The sequence below is a fragment of the Debaryomyces fabryi genome (assembly GCF_001447935.2).
Source record: "Debaryomyces fabryi strain CBS 789 chromosome Unknown contig00008, whole genome shotgun sequence".
NCBI lineage: Eukaryota > Fungi > Ascomycota > Pichiomycetes > Serinales > Debaryomycetaceae > Debaryomyces > Debaryomyces fabryi.
This window is the reverse complement of record NW_015385434.1, coordinates 115,671-129,246: the sequence shown is the minus strand read 5'-3', so window position 1 is coordinate 129,246 and position 13,576 is coordinate 115,671. Positions and strand designations below refer to the sequence as shown.

The window sequence follows — 13,576 nt, the reverse complement described above, 5'->3', positions numbered from 1 at the left end:
AGTTTGTATTATATACAGGACGGAAATTTGGCCAATAAATTGGTTGATTATAATCAGCGTTTATCTATAGTACGGGGTATAAGGATGAAAGGAAAAAGGGAAACGTAGCACGGCTTGACAGAGAACATGGACTTGCCGTAAGGAAAATCACTTTCAGAGGTACATAAATCGTGTTGGACAATGTTCCGATAGTGCGATTTTTAGCAAAAGAAGAGCATGTGTGATCAGCACTAAGCGAGCTGTAGAAAACCTATCTTTCGCAGCCCTTTCATGACATGCTGTAGGAGAATAGCTCTGGGTGTTTTGGTCGCTCTAATGTATGAGTCAGTGTAGATACAACATGTCTGATGTTTGGGACATATATAGAGACGTGGGGAGAAAAGGCTGCGAATAACCCTTCAGGAGATAAGACTTGTGGCTGAATGCGAAATAATAACAGAAATGAGCGATAAGCGTGAAGTTGAAATCTTCGGTTTTTGGGTACCACTAATGTGTCTAGCATAGAGCTAGGTCTAAACATTAGGACGGGGAAAGACAAAATCCAGTTTTACATAGATAATTACGATATGGACTCAAATGGAAGCACATGGCGTGTTAGTGCATTGAAATCGAATGACCCAATTTTTTTTGGTCAGATTGTAGACGAGATGCCAATAGAGTATGAAAGGTTTAAAGCATGAAATGGATCAGGCGTATACAAAGACATTAAGATCTAGTATTAAAAAGAAGTTCCTGAATTTAAGAGTGTTGATTGTTATCATTTGTCCCGAAAAGGAAAATTAAGTGGTCGATCACTAGTCGGTATACATGTTTTTATGACTCAAATTTATATATAAAAGTTATTTCTGCACACTGGGCCTCCTTAGCTTAGTGGTAGAGCGTTGCACTTGTAATGCAAAGGTCGCTAGTTCAATTCTGGCAGGAGGCATTTTTTTTGATTGCTGATCTTTTCACATATTATCTGCAGGATGTATTTATTTTGTATTTATGAGTATGTCTCGCCACAACATTGTATGTGCTTTCTAAAAGCACTTACCTTCCTTGCAAGCATAATTTATACATAACGAGCAAAGGTGTTTATCTAAGGTAATGCTAAAAAATGCTACTTAGGACAATATCAAAATCTCGAATATTATCACGTAATGCACAGTCATGGAGTAGATTTACCTTCCCTATAAATAGCCGATGCTATTCGATATTAACCAATACTTCATCTCATCATGCAAAGAATCATATAAACCCAGCGTCATTGGTGGCAAAAAGAAATATCGGATTTATAAAGATTATAGCTAGGGCGGGTAAAGTTCCAGCGTACATAGGTGGTACATTTGCTGCAGGGGGATCTTACGTTGCTTACAAAGTAGATCAGGCATCGAATTATGCCCAAGATAAGTTGTCTACAATAAAGGATTTCACAGATGGGTTTTTCAGTAGTACTGGGGATTTCTTCAAAGGAATGAGCAGTGGAGAGAATGCTACGTCGGGTGGTGGAGATGGAGGTAACGGAGGAGATACTGCTACGGCGGTGGGGGCTACAGCAGCAGCGGTAGGCTTTTCCTCAGATGAAGATTCGGATACAGCAGCAGAAGATGACAACACAGAAGATTACGAAGATGAAGAAACATTAATTGATGACGATGACGACGATGACTTAGAAAATGACGAAACTGACGACGAGATGTTAACCTTAACACGTCAAATGATTGAAATAAGGAATTTGTTATCCACCATTGATCATTCGGACAGTTTAAGATTGCCATCCATAGTTGTTATTGGTTCCCAATCAAGTGGTAAATCGTCTGTATTAGAATCTATAGTCGGTCAAGAATTCTTACCAAAGGGATCTAATATGGTTACTAGAAGACCAATTGAATTAACATTAATTAACACCCCTGATGCAGCAGGCGAAGCTGCCGAGTTTCCTGCTTTGAAAATGCATAATTTGACAGATTTTGAACAGGTGCAGAAGGTTCTTTTTGATTTAAATATGGCTGTCCCAGAACTGGAATGTATTTCAAATGATCCAATTCAGATCACTATTAGATCACCAAAGGTTCCTGATTTATCATTAGTTGACTTACCAGGTTATATTCAGATAGAGGCAGCTGACCAACCTGTTGAATTGAAGCAGAGAATTAGACAATTATGCAATAAATATTTAGAAGCTCCTAATATAATTTTGGCTATTTCTGCGGCAGATGTGGATTTGGCCAACTCGGCAGCTCTTAGAGCAGCCAAAATGGCCGATCCTCGTGGTGAAAGAACTATTGGAGTTGTAACTAAGTTAGATTTAGTTGAGCCTGAAAGAGCAAGAAATATATTAGTGAATAAAAAGTACCCTTTAAAGATGGGATATGTTGGTGTGATAACAAAGGCTCCCAACCCCGTGAAACATTCTAGTGGGATATTTTCTCGAAAGCAACTTACTGGCTACCAAGCTTTTGTAGCTCAGCAGAATTTTGAACACACTTATTTAAAAGAACATAAGGATGAATTTTTTGGAACAGTAAATGGCACTCGCAACTTGAAGAAGAAATTAATGAAAGTATTGGAAAAGTCAATGGCTGCGTCCTTGAGACCTACCCATTATGCTATTCAGCAAGAATTGGAAGAAACATCATATCAGTTCAAAGTTGAATTCAATGACCGTCCTTTAACACCGCAAATGTATTTGGCTAATAATATTGATATTTTAAAGTTATCCACTACAAAATTAAGCCAAAACTTTTCCCGTCGTGAATTGAGATCTTTATTGAAAAATGAAATTGATCAAAAAGTTTTGGATTTATTAGCAGAGAGGTATTGGAATAAGCCATTTTCTTTGAAAGACAGTCACATAAATGTAGAACCAGACTTGAGAGAATTGTCAGCCATCAGTAATATTGATGACGACGTTTATTGGCATAAGAAATTAGATTTGGCTACAAATTCTTTAACAAAACTAGGTATTGGTAGGTTATCAACAAGCTTGGTTACTAATGCCATTATTACTGAGATTGAAAATTTAGTTGATAACATTGAATTGCGTAATCATCCATTGGCCAAGGCTGCAGTAAGAGATGCAGCTAAATCAGTTTTGAGTGCCAAATACTTCTCTACGGCTGATCAAGTAGAAAATTGCATTAAACCTTACAAATATGAAATTGAAATAGAAGATAGAGAATGGCAATCAAGTCGTGAAAACGCTGTTAATCTTTTGAAAGAAGAAATGAGGCAATGTGATGAAGCTTTTTCGCTGTTAAAGAAACAGATTGGGGGTAGAAAGTTGCAACAAGTCATTGCTTACTTGGAGAAGTTAAATAAACAAAAGACAATTGAAATTGATTTTAATTCTAATGATGCCTTAGGATTTTCACCAAACTTGATCCAAAGGGGACAGGATGCTATCTTTTTGAAAGATAGATTGTCGTTATTAAAGATGAGGTATCAATTTGTAAAGAATTCTAAAAAGTGCAAAAAGAAAGAAAACAAATATCAATGTCCTGAGATATTCTTGGATGCAGCGTCAACAAAATTAACGTCTACAGCAATATTGTTCTTGAATGTTGAATTATTAAGCGATTTTTATTATAACTTCCCTAGAGAATTGGACTTAAAATTCTTTAATAATTTATCTAAAGAGGAAATTGAAACTTTTGCCAAAGAAGATCCTAAGATTAAAAAGCATATCGAATTGCAAGAAAGAAAGGATTTATTGGAAACCGCTTTAAATAAAATTGAAGGTGTATTGGCAATTCAAAGAAATAAGATTAATCAGTTGAATAAAGAAGATAGTAATAAAAAATCAGATTCTTTCTTATTCAACTGGAGAAGCTGATGAATTGAATTTTGGTACAAATGTGCTAATGTATACCTGTAGTAATAGTCAATAATGAGATGAATGTTATTTAATTTATTAATATACAACTTTTTTAATATACTGCGTTGACTATACAATGCTATGTACTTATTTAATTATCTTCATAATACGTTCGAACAATGTCTCAATTTGAGCACCTTCTAAGTTTTCAAACATAGGTTGGAAGGTGTTCACATCTATTGCTCTGTTCATTTCCACACTGTCGTCTGTCTCCAAATCATCTGATAATTGTTTACCATTAGCAGTGTTGAAAGAAACATTACGGTTAGTCATAACATCTGCTGCAGCTTGTGCATTGAGTAACATGTTGTTCATATCACCTGCTAAATCAGATTCTTGAGTTGATCCATTAGATGACTCAAAGGTTTCATTAGTGGAAGAAATTATTCCAATTCTTGAATCTAAATCAACAAAGATGAACGATGAGTGATACTGACGTATAGATGAAATACCTTGGTTATGGTGACTAATATGTACGGGGGTTAATTCGTCTGGTTTGAAAACCAAAATTTTCGATTTAATTGCAAAGTTATCGCCAATACTACTATAATAATTCACCCCCAAGCAAATTAACTTCTTGATTGGGTCAATTGCAATCAAATTTCTTCCGCCGATTGTAGTATTTATCTTCGCAACTAAGTCTGTAGATTCGCCAGACAATAAGTTGAACGAGGTAATTCTAGTCTTAGACAAAACAATCAAATAATCATCTAACATTGATAAAGATCTGATTCTAGAGCCGGAAAGAGCTGGTACTCTGAAGGAATCATTTGGAATTTCTTCGAATGTCTGTGTGTTAAATGTTGTTATAGAACACTCATGTCCTAATATAATAACCGATCCATCATCTGACCAACATGTGTCAATAGCATCAGAAACTAAAGCACCACACGGTCTAGATTTCCTCAAAGTCCAAGCTGTCTGCTGTAATTTATTATTTCCCTGTTTGACGGTTTGATAAATCTCCTTAGGAATACGTGGTCTCCATATTCTTAATCCACCTTTATTATCAGCAGTTAAAAATGCTAAACCTTGATGATATGACAATGGAGCTGGAGTTAATGATAATATAGGATTCGAATTGCCATGAGGATCAATAATCTTTGTTGATAATTCCCAATAACCTTGTTTATTATTTACATTATTCGTTGAGTTAGAATCATTTTTAGATGATGACTCAATGAATTTCCAAAACTTCAAAGCATATTGCTTATCGTTCTTGGATAATAAGTTGTCAACTTCCGAAGTAGAAATACTATCGAATGTGCACATCCAGTGACCATCTTGAGTGAATGATAACAACGAGATAGTTGGATCTAATAACTTATTTTCAGATCTAACCTTACCTGTTGACAATAATGGAGCAGCGGTCTGAATAAAACTTTGTTCGTTTTTAATCAAATCATACGCCTGGATGACAGCATCATTAGGGAAGTACAAATTCTTTGTCTTTGGGTGGATTTCAAAAATGGAAGTGTAATCATGCTTGAGCTTTGATTTATCAAATGTAGATTCAGACTTAGCAAATTTCTTTTTTGTTTTCAATAATGTCTGTTTGACATTATGCGCTAATTTAGGCCTGATGCTGTTGATTGACAATCTAGATACCAAATCCACAGCAGATAAGACTAAAATTTCGTACGTATCCTCATCATTAACCACATCGGATCCACTAGATGAAACTTTCAACATCAAGGAATAATAATCATTTTTATTATTATCAAGAGAAATTCTTTCTATACTACCATTTAGTCTTGGTAAAAATTGAGTTTTGCCTGTTTCTAATTGCCAGAAAACTAACACCTTTTCCATACCACCAGATAATAAATAATTATTGTCTGGAGTAAATTGTAAAGATCTGACTTGGTCTATATGCCATTTCAACAATCCCTGAGGCTTATCCGTTGTTAATCCTCCATATAAGAGTTGAATAGCTCCTGCTGAAGTACCAATCGCAACCACAGAGTCATTTGAGACTGCCAAAGAAGTTACAGGTGACTTGTATATGAATGGAATTGTTTCCTGAGGCAATTCTGTATAGTCTGGCTGTTCTTCGTCGTCATGGTTTTGGTGGGAAATAAACGACAAATTCACAAGGATTATATCATGGTTGCTAGTTAAAAATGCTAATTTATGACTATTGGAGGAAATAGCGTACTTCGTAACGTTATTGATTTCTGCTAGATTTTGGACACTTAATTGATCTCTGGAAATTTTAACAACATGTCGAGTATGTGGAGATGGACTAGATTTTTTGTCCTTCTTTCCAATTATAGCATAGTATGTGTCACCTCTAATTGCAGCTACCGACAATATTGGCCATTCCATTGCAACATTAACGGTGGAGACCACTGGTTCATTTATCTTGTCTTTCCAGTTTAATGTAACAATTTCACCTGAACTTTTAAAGAGAACAATGTGGCTGCTATTCAAAACATCCAACTTCACATCTACCACATCACTTAGATCTATATCTATCGTTCTGATACATTGACGGGTTGAAACAAAGTAAACTCTTATTTGGTATGATAAGATTACTATATCGTAGCGCCCATCTTGCGAAAAGACTGATGCTGATGCCGAGGAATATGGTAAAGATACCGGCTTTCCACCTGATGCCATATTCAATGACCAGTCGCTCGATGAAACTGTCATATTATCTATCCTTATGTATGTAAGTTCAGTTAAACGACAAAACTTTCCGATGGATGTTAAATGTAAGAATCAAAATTTATGAAAAAAATTCAATTTTGTGATCGATGAGGATGTTCACGTGATCCAGAGGTCAGATTCAAAATTTGAAATTTTTTCTCTAGAAGAACATTAATACCCTTGATAATAAACGAATACATCTACTAATATCTACAATGATTATCCCTGTTCGTTGTTTCTCGTGTGGTAAGGTTGTCGGTGACAAATGGGAAACATACTTAGAATATTTACAAGATGATACCATGACTGAAGGTGATGCTTTAGATAAATTGAAATTACAAAGATATTGTTGTAGAAGAATGGTATTAACCCACGTCGATTTGATTGAAAAGTTCTTGCGTTACAATCCGTTAGAAAAGAAAGATGTTAATTAATGATTGTGTTGTATCAAGAGTCATGATCCAATAATAGTGCATATTCATACACGAGTCATGTCGACTTCATTCCAAGGTCCGAACAAGCACATTGAAGCCAGCTATTTTACGGTACAAACTCATTCGACCTGAGATGTGTTCAAGGTGTTATTATAAATATTGTATTTTTAGATTATTCATTTATTTACTCCAGTTACGTATATTTGTTTATTATGAATAAGAAGTAAATCAGAAAAAATCAGTGAAAAAGCAAAAAGGAAGAACGTTCATTTTGTTCTATTTGTAATATATACTTCTAAGTAAAAACAACATTGAAATGTCTGTTTCTAGTTGTCTGCGTCAGGTGTATCAATATTTTGGATATACTCATAATAGAATGCCAATGCATGCAAATGAGCATCAAAGGGTACCTTTTCATCCACACTGTGAACTCTGTTTTCCTTAAAATCTGCTGGGAAGCCTGGGGTGTATCTGTAAATATTCCTAGTTAAATTAGCGTAATATTTAGAATCAGTAGTGCCTGTAAAACTAAACGGGGTCATCATTATTGGGTAACTCAAGTTAGTGAAGACAACGTCTTCGAAAACATGTCTTGTAGTGCCTGCAAGATATTTCCAAACGGTGTCATTAGATGGAGCAACTGGTGCAGCTGGTGTTTTGTGATAAACAACGACCGTGAATTGACCGTTGTTTGGATCACCGTTGTAAACTTGTTCGCCAAAAGCTTCAACACTTATATTGTACTTCTTGGCAACTTTAACGACCTGGTCACTGAAATGCTTCTCGACTTCTTCAAATGGAGTCTCGATAGCAACTCTGTGGTTGATAACTAATTTAACATGCTCTGGCAAAGAGTTCGCCTTTTCACCACCCTGAACGATATCAAGAGACTGTGTCGTACGAACTAAATAGTTGAGCATTGGATTTTTAAGCAAAAGATTTAAAATCTTGCTATTAGCGACTTTATCAAATCCAGCCCTTAAGATAGCCTTTCTTGTTAATTCTGGCAATTTGTCGCCAGTGTTAACGGCTAAACATTGTAAATAGCGTAAAATAGGATTCTTGGATGTCAAAAATGGCTCATATGGGTCATTTTCTAAATTCGAACTCAATTCAGCCATAATTCCAATGGCAGTGTGATCTGGTGGGTAAGAGGAATGTCCTCCTGGCGCACTCAAGAATACATGGACGTTAAGATCACCCTTTTCACCATTCGCTGGTGTAGCAATGTATTGGCCGGTTTCAGCATCCAAAGTTAAACCAAGGCCTTCGTCAATAAGTGAGTAGATAGAATTATGGCCGTATTTCTTTTCAAGATGTTTCGCGATATTCGCAGCTCCTCTAATACCGATTGACTCTTCATCAAATCCAAATGCTACAATAATACTTCTTTGAGGCTTGAAATTGTCGGCAATTAACAATTCAAGCGTCTCTAAGATAGCAATTAACAGATTCTTACAATCCAGTGCACCTCTGCCGTATACATATGTACCATCATAATGTCCTTCAAATGGAGGATGTGTCCAATCTTTTAAGGTTGCTTTTTGTACTGGAACTACATCCTGATGTGCAATGAACATAGATGGCTTCAAGTTATCGTTAGATCCTTTCCATGTGTAAACTAATCCATAAGTGTTGACCTTCTCAACTTGAAGACGCTTATACACAGTAGGGAATGTCTTCTCCAAGTAATCATGGAAAGCCTGAAATTGCACCCATTGTTCTGGTGCGTCGGGTACGTCTGGTTGATTATCGCCGATCTGAGTGTCAACCTGCACCGCGCCAGATAATTTTTTGGCCGATTGCAACCGGAATTTTTCATCGTGTACAATGTTATACAACTTTGATTTATCATTTAAATACGTCTGGGGAACTACTGGTTCATGAATTGGACAAACAGTCGTATCCTGTGTCGATTGCAACGCAATTTTCAAGTAACCTAATCCATTGGAACTAACAAGTAGAACTGATAAAAATAATACCAATATTCCAGCGACTACCCACTTTCCACCTTGGTTAGGCAGCTGGACTGATGATGAATTATTCTCTCTATTGACCCTTGCCGCCCTAGCTTTTGCCAATGCATCTGCGTTTTTCTCGTTATTCAGAAATTCCGACATCTCTACAGTGGATACTTGTAATTAACTTTCTTGCAATTGTTCAGTATTTATATACAACTCCTCTATTGCGTTAGAATCTATGCCATACTTGATTGTTCTAGGTTATCTCGGCTCCTTTATCCGCAAACAGTATCAGTGCTCACTATCGCTCGTTGCGGGCCAAGTCAAAATATGGCGCGAAGTCAAATACGGAACTGGGTGTAAAAAAAAGCACGATATGCATTTATCATTTTAACTACTTATTATCTGCGCTAGGGGTATTTACTGTTTGTATATACTCGTAGAAGAAAGCAAGTAGCTGTAAGTGAGAATCAAATCTCAATTTTTCGTTAGCTCTATGGATGTTTGTTTCATGCATGACATCCTTTGAAAAGAATGGAGTATATCTGAAGATATTTCTCGTTAAATTCCAGTAATGTCTCGTGTCTGTATTACCTGTCATCATGCCCGGAGTCAATACAATTGGATAGCCTAAATCTGGGTATACGTAATCTTCAAAAATATGTCTTGTGACACCTGCAAGGTATTCCCAAACCTTATCGTTCAATGGAGATACCGGAGCTGGGTTCAATGGTTGACTGAAGATTCTGATATGCAAATTTCCCGTTGGCAGATCTGGTATAATCTTCTTTCCAAAGGCATTCAATCCTAAACCATGATCCTTGGCGACTTGGACAAGACGGTCAGCGAAATGGTCCTTGACTTCATCGTAGGTGGATTCGATAGCAACTCTGTGGTTTACAAGCAATTTGACGTCTTCAGGTAAAGCATTGGCCTTTTCTCCTCCTTGGATAATATCGAGAGCCTGAGAGGTCTCGACCAAGTATCTGGTGATGTTATTGGCTTGAAGGCTCTTCAACACTTTGGAATTGGCCAACTTGTCAAATCCTGCTCTTAAAATAGTCTTTTTGGTCAAACTAGGCATCTTTTTACTGTGTACAGCTGCGCATTGTAAATAGGTCAAAATTGGGTTCTTCGTTGTCAAAATTGGCTGGAAGGGGTCATGTTCGATGAGATATCCAATTTCAGACATGATACCAATTGAGGTATGGTCTGGTGGCACAGAAGAGTGGCCCCCTGGAGCAGTCAATTCGACTTCGATGTCGACATAACCCTTTTCACCAGTTCCTGCCATAGCAACGATTTGTCCACTGAAAGGGTCTTCAAGTAAACCTGGACCTTCATCGATAATGGCATAAATAGAATCGTGACCGAACTTCTTCTCAAGGTATTTACCTAAGTTCGCTGCCCCCCTAACACCGGAAGCCTCTTCATCGAACCCGAACGAAGCAATTACACCTCTTTCTGGCTTGAATCCCTTTTCAAGTAACAATTCAAAAGACTCTAAAATAGCAACCAATACATTCTTACAGTCCGAAGCACCTCTACCGTAAATAAATTCACCGTCATAATGGCCATCAAATGGAGGATAAGTCCAATCCTTCAAACTGTCCTTTTGTACTGGAACAGTATCCTGGTGAGCAGTTAACATGACTGGCTTTAACTTGGAATTGGATCCCTTCCAGTAGAAAACTAAGCCGTAAGTGTTCACTGTTTCAACCTCAAGGTTATCGTACACCGTTGGGAAAGTTTTCTGTAAGTACTTGTGAAATTTCTTAAATTGAGTCCATTTTTCTGGAGCATCTGGTACATCTGGTTGGTTATCCCCAATTTGGGTGTCGACCTGAATGGCCCCGGCCAATTTTTGAACAGACTGCAATCTAAATTTTTCATCCAGAATAATCTGGTTGACAGTGGCATTATCCTTTGTGAAGGTATCTGGTCTCTTTATGTCGAAGACTGGACAAATTGACTTGTCTCCCGTCGACTGAAACAAAATTTTCAAGTATCCAATAATGTTGGTACTAAGCAATACAACCAAGAGTGCAAGTGCACTCAATCCTAAAATAACATTCTTCTTCTTGAAGATTTGTTTTCTTGAATTATCATCCAATGGAAGTCCAATCATTTTTGTTAATTGAGTTTTCTTCCACAATTATTCACTAAGAAGCCCCTGTAGTATTCACTCTTTATATTCCCTGAAAATTTGGGAGGGGCACCTAATTGCGAACTTGATAAGCGAAATGTTCATCTTCACCTGATAGGCCAAGTAAAAAGCAACATTAAAAACCAATCATAGTACGGCACAACGTGATTTCGGATCTATTGACCGTATTAGTATATATTAGCATATATTAAATCATTGGGAACTAAAATTAACGATCTAGTCAATCTGGCTAAGGAGCCCGATCATATGAGAAAGAGTCTTCCGGAAATACATCAGCCGATATAATTCCGCATTATGGCTCATTCCCTAGAAACAGTGGTGTTGCATCAAATGCACTAGACCAATTATTGTGCAACGTATAAAACAATAAATGCGAATGGCACTAGTATGTAATGCCCTTCCAAAGCCAATGGAATGCTAGACGATTCGATCACCAGCTAAATATAGCAAATAGAAGCCCATTAAACGGAATGTCAAATCGCATGGATACACGATATACTGACATTCCAAGATAAACCGAAGCCCAGATACACAATGGACATAATAGGCGCCATATATAGTAGTGTTTAGCAGCCTTGTTCGAAGTCACACTAGAGGGAGCTGGGAATGTAAACCAGCAGGAAAGTCAGACACGATCATGTGCGAAACAGTGGCAAATCAGAATGACTTCTGGCATTTGGTTTTAAATTGTTATTAACGTTTGTAACACGGGCCGCAATTCAGAGACCCTTCGTTTATTTGTGACCAGGGTCATGAAACGTTTCGTGATGAGATATGGTTTAGACGAGGGCCAAGGTTCCAAGCGAGAATATGTAGTACAAAAACACGAATCGCGAATTTTGCAGCTAAATTATTGTTCCACGTATTGTCCATATATTTACAAAACATTCCAAGAAGCGTATCTACATAGTTAACGGGCAAAGGTACTGACACCCCTGATTGTTTAAGAGGAAAATGATGCATAGCGTTATTAGTTTGTTTACATCGCAGTGGCATTTGAAACACGATATTTTGACGATATATATTTGATAGGATTTCCACCTTGTAGCTAAAATAGATACTTGTTCAATTTTTCATATCTTAAGTATTAGTTGATTTCATTCGCTCTGTTTAATCTTGCGTAACCTAATCGCGTCCACTCCTTTGATAACTATTTGATTTAGAAGATATTGATCAAATAATTGATTGAAATTAGTTCAGAAAGAAATTTATAAATCGAAATGCGTTTATCATCAGGTGTTATTCCATTAATTTTGGCTTCTTCAGCTGCGGCCATTCCATTTAGACCAGTCAACTACAAGAGATATGACAACTCTTCTGCTGTCTCGGTCACCCCAAGTGCTTCCAGTGGTTTTTCTGCTATTGTTCTTGCATCTTCCGGTGCTTCGTCCGAAGCTGAACAAGATACCACTATAACTTTTGACGAGTATATTACCATCACTTTACCAGACACTACTTTAACCATCCCAACTTCTGCTACCAATGAAATTAACGAAGTTGAATCATCAGCTGCTGCTGTTTCTGCTTCTGCTACTTCCAGCGATGATGACACCACCCTTACTTCCACTGTCATTGAATACCAAACTATATCTTCCGATGGTTCTGAAACTGTCCAAGCAACCAACACTTACACCACCACTGTTGCTCCATCTTCATCTTCTGAAGCTTCTTCTTCCAACGACCAAGTCACCACCTCCACCATCACCAAGCTCACTACCATCACCCAAGGTTCTTCCACATTTGTCGCTGCTGTTGAAACTGATACTGAAACCCAAACTGGTGGTCAATGTACCCCTGAAACTGTCACCGTCACTGTTACTAAGGGTGAAGGAAAGGCTGATGCTTCTTCCACTCCTGATGTCACCTCCACCGTTACTTTAACCTCAACTTTGACTACTTCTTACCCAGTTGAAGCCGTCTTCACTAACGGTGACGATACCACCACCATTACCAGCTATGTCCAAGTTACTTCCACTCAATTCTACACTACCGCTGCTGGTTCTTCTTCTTATGCTAACTCAAGCATCCCAGCCACTAGCTCGTCTTTCCAAACTGCCGGTAACAATGGTACCTACTACTCATCTGCTTTACCAAGTGCAACCTCTGGCTACGAACCAGTTGCTAACGCTAAGAGAGGTTTCCTTTTTAACTACTAAGTAAGTATCGCTAAGTGATTTTTGACATTCATTCTACATAGAAAGATTGTTATGATACCCCTTACCCATCACTTTCGTGATTGAATTCATCGGTTTTATTTACTATTTAGGAATTTTTCTACGTGTTTTTTATCAATATTATACTTTTTTTCATTTATTAAACATCGCCTTTGCATTATACTATCTGTATTTCATGTAGCCATAGCTCTTACAATAATGCAACCCTTCCTTCCCTTAGAGTACCAAATACATGTATTGAAGGTTACACGAATTTTTTTGTGTCTTAAAAACGCGTTAAAATTGGTTCCTTGAAATCAACAAAACTTAATCATATAAACAAACAAAGC

General features: G+C 37.3%; 6 protein-coding genes across 6 annotated transcripts; 3 read left to right on the top strand and 3 right to left on the bottom strand.

Annotated features, from left to right (window-relative positions):
• Positions 1-1,099: 1,099 nt before the first annotated feature.
• Positions 1,100-3,817, top strand: AC631_00712 (dynamin-related GTPase; the record flags this gene model as incomplete). The annotated part of the gene is made up of 1 exon (XM_015609542.1): positions 1,100-3,817. The coding sequence occupies one exon, from the start codon at positions 1,100-1,102 to the stop codon at positions 3,815-3,817; it is 2,718 nt and encodes a 905-aa protein (XP_015469675.1).
• Positions 3,818-3,946: 129 nt separating this feature from the next.
• Positions 3,947-6,514, bottom strand: NAN1 (Nan1p; the record flags this gene model as incomplete). The annotated part of the gene is made up of 1 exon (XM_015609541.1): positions 3,947-6,514. One exon carries the CDS (start codon positions 6,512-6,514, stop codon positions 3,947-3,949), a length of 2,568 nt encoding a protein of 855 aa, XP_015469674.1.
• A 212-nt stretch (positions 6,515-6,726) lies between these two features.
• Positions 6,727-6,945, top strand: AC631_00710 (DNA-directed RNA polymerase core subunit; the record flags this gene model as incomplete). Its single annotated transcript, XM_015609540.1, has 1 exon — positions 6,727-6,945. The coding sequence occupies one exon, from the start codon at positions 6,727-6,729 to the stop codon at positions 6,943-6,945; it is 219 nt and encodes a 72-aa protein (XP_015469673.1).
• A 326-nt stretch (positions 6,946-7,271) lies between these two features.
• On the bottom strand, positions 7,272-9,065 carry AC631_00709 (M20 family metallopeptidase; the record flags this gene model as incomplete). Its single annotated transcript, XM_015609539.1, has 1 exon — positions 7,272-9,065. One exon carries the CDS (start codon positions 9,063-9,065, stop codon positions 7,272-7,274), a length of 1,794 nt encoding a protein of 597 aa, XP_015469672.1.
• Positions 9,066-9,300: 235 nt separating this feature from the next.
• Positions 9,301-11,034, bottom strand: AC631_00708 (M20 family metallopeptidase; the record flags this gene model as incomplete). Its single annotated transcript, XM_015609538.1, has 1 exon — positions 9,301-11,034. The coding sequence occupies one exon, from the start codon at positions 11,032-11,034 to the stop codon at positions 9,301-9,303; it is 1,734 nt and encodes a 577-aa protein (XP_015469671.1).
• A 1,259-nt stretch (positions 11,035-12,293) lies between these two features.
• PGA54 (Pga54p) lies at positions 12,294-13,229 on the top strand (the record flags this gene model as incomplete). The annotated part of the gene is made up of 1 exon (XM_015609537.1): positions 12,294-13,229. One exon carries the CDS (start codon positions 12,294-12,296, stop codon positions 13,227-13,229), a length of 936 nt encoding a protein of 311 aa, XP_015469670.1.
• Between the last annotated feature and the right edge of the window lie 347 nt (positions 13,230-13,576).